Below are 6993 nucleotides of genomic sequence, written 5' to 3'. Positions count from 1 at the left end.
TTGAAATTTGATGGTAAGCACAATACCTCAACATTTAAAGCATCCAATAATTGCCCTTGGTCATCAATACCATTAGCATTAGCCTTGTCATTATCACATTCACCCGTTTAGGAATTTGCTGTGAAAGAATGAGTGGAATCCTGGAATCCTAGCCGGCCTAATCAAGGTAGTAATTGGCGTAAGAGAAAGTATGAGTGGTTAGTGCAGATTCTGTTTATGGTCCCACTCCCGAAGTAAGTGAGATTACTGAAAATGAAGTAAGACATTCCTGTGAAAGATACCTCATAAAGTCAATGTCAATAGTGGTGGTGAGTACTTGTCAGGTGGAGAGAAGAGTGTGGGTCAATTCCTGGCCAATTAACTCCTGGTCTACCAGATTTTTAGGAACCACGAGTCGTGATTCGCTTTACTTTGCAAATATTTTAATGCAAATGCAATATGATTGTGATGCGGAAGTTAAGTGCACATGAAGATTTTAAGGTATTTACTAGAATTATATATTTTTTCTACTATACACTCGGCTTCTGTCCATAAATATCTGTGTCTCAAGGCGTGTAAAATATGAGCTCATTCATTTGTTCTAGACCTTGAGCTCAGCCTTGCTTTGCTTTGCTCCAGAGGTTTTGTTTGGTGCAGGGCTGTTCAGTAAAGAAAAACTTAGTGCCTTGGTAGAGAAGATGGCTCAAAATGGTGCCCCTCACTTCTATCTGCAAGTCGAGTTGCAGGGGAATATGGCTGAAGTTTCCATTGAGGCTGACCACCTTGAGAATGGAAAACCCTCTAATCTCAAGAACTTTGATGATGATGGCCGTGTTAAACGCCAAGGTATGTCACAAGGTTTTGCATCTGATACATAATCCAGACTTTTTGGTCTGGTTGAATTGTTTGATTGCTTGAAGATATGTAGTTAATGGCTAATCATTGGGTTTAATGTATTGTTGCATGCAGGCACTCTATGGACTGCAAGTGCCCATATTATAACAGCTGTCATAGGGTCTGGAGTGCTGTCCTTGGCATGGGCTATTGCTCAGTTGGGCTGGATTGCTGGGCCTGCAGTCATGCTTGCTTTTTCCTTTGTAACGTATTACACTTCTTGCTTGCTGGCCGACTGTTACAGATCTCCCAATCCAGTCACTGGGAAGAGAAATTATACCTATATGGATGCTGTAAAAGTAAATCTAGGTAACGCATTCATATTTCTTTTTAAGGGTGAATGAGTTATTTGATGAGGCACGGTTTCGTTTCTTGAGTCATGGTAAAAAAGAACTTGAAAATGTTTTAAAGATGCAATTTTTAATATTTTAGATTGCTTGATCTCATCACTAAAATTCATTCATTTCGTTTCATTTTAACAACTATGTACTAGGCTTTTTTTCTGACATTTTTTTCCTTTCCTATTTGGTCTTTCCAGATGGTTTGCAGGTCAAGATTTGTGGTTTGGCCCAATATGGCAATCTTGTTGGAACTGCAATTGGGTATACAATTGCTGCATCCATAAGCATGACGTGAGTTTCCTTCTTGAACATAATTCAGTTGGTACAATTGAATCAGGGGAGACAGTAGATAGAAAAAGTAATAATGTTTTCGTGATTGGCAGGGCGATTGCAAGGTCGGATTGTTTTCAGAGCCAGGGACATGAGGCTCCCTGCCACATTTCTAACAACCCCTACATGATAATGTTTGGGGTGGTACAAGTTCTGCTTTCTCAAATTCCAGACTTTGACCGACTATGGTGGCTCTCCATTGTGGCTGCAGTCATGTCTTTTACCTATTCCTCCATTGGACTCTGCCTTGGCATCGGTAAAGTAGCAGGTAATGATGCCAAATTTTCACAATTGGAAGTTATTGTTATTTCTAAATCAAGTTTGTGTGAGATTTTTTTTCATCAATATTTTGGATCAATAAGATCCGAAACATTGTTATGAAAAGATTTTAAAAAAGTGGTAGGCGTTTAACTGAAAACCAGTAGGTTAAGGCAAATGAGGATTTTTTAGATTTTCAATGGGTATTGTTTGAAATTACAAGACCAATACTATTAATATGCATGTGGCAGAATTGGGACATTTCAGAGGCAGCATGACGGGCGTCAGCATCGGTTTAGTCACAGAAGCCGAAAAGATCTGGAGGACCTTCCAAGCTCTTGGGAACATTGCATTCGCCTATTCCTACTCGATGATCCTCATCGAAATCCAGGTATTATACATTTAAACTGGACCAAAAGCAGAGTTGGTCCACTTTGAATGATGTGAAACTGACATTACTAATTGATGGGTTTTTCAGGACACAATAAAATCACCTCCAGCTGAGAACAAAACAATGAAAAAGGCAACAATGTTGGGCGTGTCAACAACAACGGTGTTCTACATGCTATGTGGGTGTATGGGCTACGCAGCTTTCGGAGATGAGGCCCCAGGGAATCTCCTCACAGGGTTTGGTTTCTACAATCCCTTTTGGATGATTGATATTGCCAACGCTGCCATTGTTATCCATTTGGTTGGCGCATATCAGGTAAGCCCAATCACTACGTTATGAATGATCAATTGAACTTTTTATACAAATCTGTGATCTTTCTTGTTTTTCGATTAGATTGTGTAGGAGTTTTTAATCAAAATTGCTGATAACATTTCATGTTGTGAGTAGTTGTTTCTAAATTAGACTGTGTAGGAGACGGATCACATTTCATGTATGAATTTTTTTTTTCTTTAACTAGAACTCATACATAAAATGTGATCCAAAACGTTGATACAAAAACTTCTACACAATCTAATTTAGAAACAATATTATAGATTATAGAAATCTTGACTGAAATGTGTTGTGTTGCAGGTGTACTGCCAGCCTCTGTTTGCATTTGTTGAAAGCTGGGCAGCCAAGAAATGGCACAAGAGTGAATTTGTGACCAAGGAATACAGGGTGCAGCCAATTCCGTCGTTTGGGGCATACAATGTGAATGTGTTCCGGGTGGTGTGGAGGACATGTTTTGTGGTGAGCACGACATTGGTATCGATGCTCCTGCCATTCTTCAACAGCGTGGTGGGACTGATGGGCGCAGTGGCTTTCTGGCCATTGACAGTCTACTTCCCGGTGACGATGTACATAGCTCAGAACAAAATCCCCCGCTGGTCTTCCAAGTGGTTTGCTCTGCAGATCCTGAGCATGGTGTGTCTGGTTGTTTCCATAGCAGCTGCCAGTGGATCCATAGTCGGTGTGGTTGAATCTTTAAGTGGGTACAAGCCTTTCAAGACTGCGTATTAAACACTTTTAAGTTGGATTTTGATGTAAACATGTAGTTTGTGATGGGCATGAAGCTGCTGGCTGATTTCAGCAGCTCTCCCTCTGGTTTGCATTGAAATAAATAATAAGCACGACTCCCTCCCATAGTCATCATCTCATTAGTGGAGTTGGATCTATCAAATTGTAATACGCAACTACTTCCTAGTTATTAGATCTTTCGTGTAAAAGAAAGATTCATCCATCACCTTCTCTCACGCTCCTCTTTCTTACATTGCAGTCGCACATGTTTTAAGATCAATCAAATCAAATCCTTCTTGGATTTCAAACTCTAATTCTTGTGAATTCATTTCTCTTTTGAAAGCAATTCCACTGTCACATCAGCTTTACATCTCCTCTTGCTTTTTGGCTCATGCCCCATTTCTTTTGCAATTATCAAAACACTCTACTCTAGGTAATTTTATTTTCAGTATAAACAAAATATTTTTTTATAAATTAGATTTGTGTAAAATATTGATAAAAAATAATTATATGTAAAATCATGTTTCAGAATGGTATAAAAAAATCTTATGTCGTTATCATGTACATCAAAATACACAATTCACATATAATCTAAAAAATTATAACTATAAAAATTTAAAAATAAGACACAAGATTGAAAAATTTCTTCCAATAAAATAAAATTGAACAATACAGATAAAAAATAATAATTATTAACTAAAAAATAAAATTTATGTGTTCATATATTTATGGAAGATAATTCTAATGTAATACTTATATATGCAAGTAAAAATAATATGCACATATCTTTGATTTAATAACTTAATATTTTACTATTAAATGATATAACATGATAATATTTATCTATACAGATAATATTACTCTCATATATGTAAAAATAAAAGTAATACTATAATATATATGAAATTATATATACCTAATAATACTTTTACATATGATGTGTGCATGTACATTTAACGAGAAACATAATTTAGTGATATCATTTAATAATAAGCTAATTTTTAAATAAAATATAATCTACAATAAAAACAAAATTGACTTTTTCAAAAGTGAAATTAGAAATCACATACATAAGCTAAAAATACTTCAAATAAAAACAATGTAAATGTTACAATATACATCTATATGTATGTTATTTAATATATAGATGTACAAGTAATATTATTCTTGTGTACATAAGATTAATACTAGCATACTCATTTTATATAAATGTGTGTAAAAGATATTGAGAGGTATCATTTTTAAGGTAGAGTTATCATTTTTTAGGTATCTATTTTTAATCAATTTATCATATACACGTAGAAAATTAAATAGACATCTTAAGAAGGATTTCTCTTGACATTTTAAAAGGGAGTTGTAGACTAATTAAACCATAAAATCTTAATTATAGAATAAACCACCATAATTTTCTTAAAGAGTTAGAAGTAGTAAATATATTTTATGATTGTCGAGTTATATTTAATACCTTTCAATTTGTATAAAAATAAATGAATAATTAAAAATAAGAATAATATTATTCATTGGAAGGCTAAGATGGACATAAATAATATAACATTTCTCAAAATAATACTACTAAAATAGTTACCATTTACTAATAATTTGTAAGTATTTATGTGATAATCAATGTGTGTTTTTAATGTACATATAGTCATCAAATTAAACGATTGTTAATAAAAAAATTAATATAATTATTAATCAAATTTTATTTTTAATTAATTTTTCACATTTTTTTTTTATATTAGAGATCGAGAGACCGAAAAAGAGTTTATACAAAAGAGTTCAGGGGAGGCAGGGCCTCAACCGTCAAGCAGTGAAACCAAAAAGATTTAAACGAGTAGCATATACAGTGATCTACAAAAACTCAGAAATAGGAAAGACTGAGGAGTAAATATAGTTATGTTTGTTGTCATAAGGCACTAGTGCAGGATTTCATCCTGGTCCTCCAGCCCTGTGGTCCTTCCATCCAGACCACCTTCTTCCTTTCCATGATCTGTGTACACATCTCTATCCTATTGAAGGGGGGAACTCTGGTATCTTGAAGTTCCTTAATTAGTTTCTTTACTGCAACCTCAAAGGCGGTTTGGTTCTCTGCGATCCTGGCCCATTCGTACCCATCTTGCATTTCATAGATAAACATGGTGGCTCGACCTTCTTTGAGGAACCACGACAGTTTGTTTCGCTCAACGTTCATTAGAAAGAAAACCTGTACAACAATTTTGTAATGTGTGAGTTTTTTAAAAAAACCAGTAAGTTCCCTAACATTACCTTGGAACTTCTCCTCATTTCTGAGTTTCCAAATAAACCAAAGTATGAAAGAAGACATAATTTGCCAGATTAAGTTAGCATCCTTTTTAAGTCTATGGACGAAACTAGTAACTATATCATAAGTAAAGACATGTTCAGTGATAAAGATTCCAAACATTAACCAGATCTCCCTAGAAAAAGGGTAGTCAAGGAAGATGTGTCAAGCGGACTCAGTCTTATTGCAAACAGAGCAAAGGTCGTATGCAGCCAAATTATTCCTAAGCAATCTATCCAATAAGAGTTGCCATCTGAAGCATTTAATCTTAGGGGGGATGGGATATTTCCAAAGCTTCTCAAAGGTTTTATGCCAAGCGGTGGGGCTGTGGTCAATATTCCACAAGGTATTAACATGATCGATCACTAAGGTGTCTTGGTTAAGCAAGTTGTAAATAACCTTGGCTTTAATTTTGGGGAGGGGGGAGCCATCCTTCAATAGGAATGAGAGGTACTTGTGGACGTCTACATGAGTGTTTCTGGAAAGGTTGAGGGTATTACATGAATTTCTAATCATATTGTAGGTCCTCTTATGTGAAGCAGGGAGATCATACTTACTACTAAGGTCCTCCTAGGTGATGAGGTTGTCATGTTCCAGAATATCCATAAGATACTTGACTCCTTTATTATGCCAGTATTTAGCAGAGCAACCTTGGGTTAAGGCTAGAGGCTTAGAGTTATGGTAGAGGTTCCACCATATTGATCTTTCACCATGGAGAGTGTTATCACATTCAATTCTAGAGTTGACAATAAGTCTACGCACATGCTCCCAGGCTTTCTAGATGGACTTAAACACCCAGGTGCCTTGGATAGACACAGATAAACTACCAGCAACTATATCACTGAATGGGAGGGCTTTCCATGATTTGGCAGCCTTGGGGATACCATTTTGTATGTTGTTTAGGACAAGAATCTTCCAAGGTTTTTGCCCTTCTAGAGCATGGAATATCCACTTGGCAGCGAGGGAGATTCCTTGCATTCTAAGATCCTTAAGGCCCAGGCCACCAAGTTTTTTTGTCTAAGTGGCACTAGGATCATTTAACCGCATGGGCCTTTCTTTTGCCCTTACCATCAGACCATAGGAAGCATCTGATAGCCTTTTGGATTTAAAAAAACTTGGTAGTTGCTGAACATCCAAACCGAGGAGTAGTAGATACTATACAAAGAGAGGATTTTTTGACCGACTTGAATCTTATCGGCTAGGGAGAGGATCCTATTGTTCCACTTGTTAAGTTTTCTATCTATTTTTCCTTTGACCCAACTCCACATGTCTCGAAGAGAGGGAGATATAGAGAAGGGGATACTGAGATACTTGACTATCGTATTGGGTCCTCCCCATGAGTATCTGAACTGCTGAAGCCAGTCCGGTGGTTCATCTTTCCATCCAAGTAGGATAGATTTGGAACTGGAGATCTAGGCTCCATAGGCTTTACCAAAGGTGTCAAG

The 6993-nt window shown here is 36.3% G+C and overlaps 1 protein-coding gene across 1 annotated transcript; it reads left to right on the top strand.

Moving 5' to 3' along the window:
* Positions 1-457: 457 nt before the first annotated feature.
* Positions 458-3563, top strand: LOC131064466 (amino acid permease 3). The gene is made up of 7 exons (XM_057998627.2): positions 458-825; positions 949-1182; positions 1412-1505; positions 1598-1812; positions 2054-2193; positions 2281-2508; positions 2824-3563. The coding sequence occupies exons 1-7, from the start codon at positions 678-680 to the stop codon at positions 3250-3252; spliced, it is 1488 nt and encodes a 495-aa protein (XP_057854610.1). The 5' UTR covers positions 458-677; the 3' UTR covers positions 3253-3563.
* The last annotated feature ends 3430 nt before the right edge of the window (positions 3564-6993 follow it).

Source organism: Cryptomeria japonica, chromosome 2, assembly GCF_030272615.1.
Source record: "Cryptomeria japonica chromosome 2, Sugi_1.0, whole genome shotgun sequence".
Taxonomy (NCBI): Eukaryota; Viridiplantae; Streptophyta; class Pinopsida; order Cupressales; family Cupressaceae; genus Cryptomeria; species Cryptomeria japonica.
Note: the sequence above shows the minus strand (reverse complement) of the source record. Positions and strands in the feature narration are given on the sequence as shown.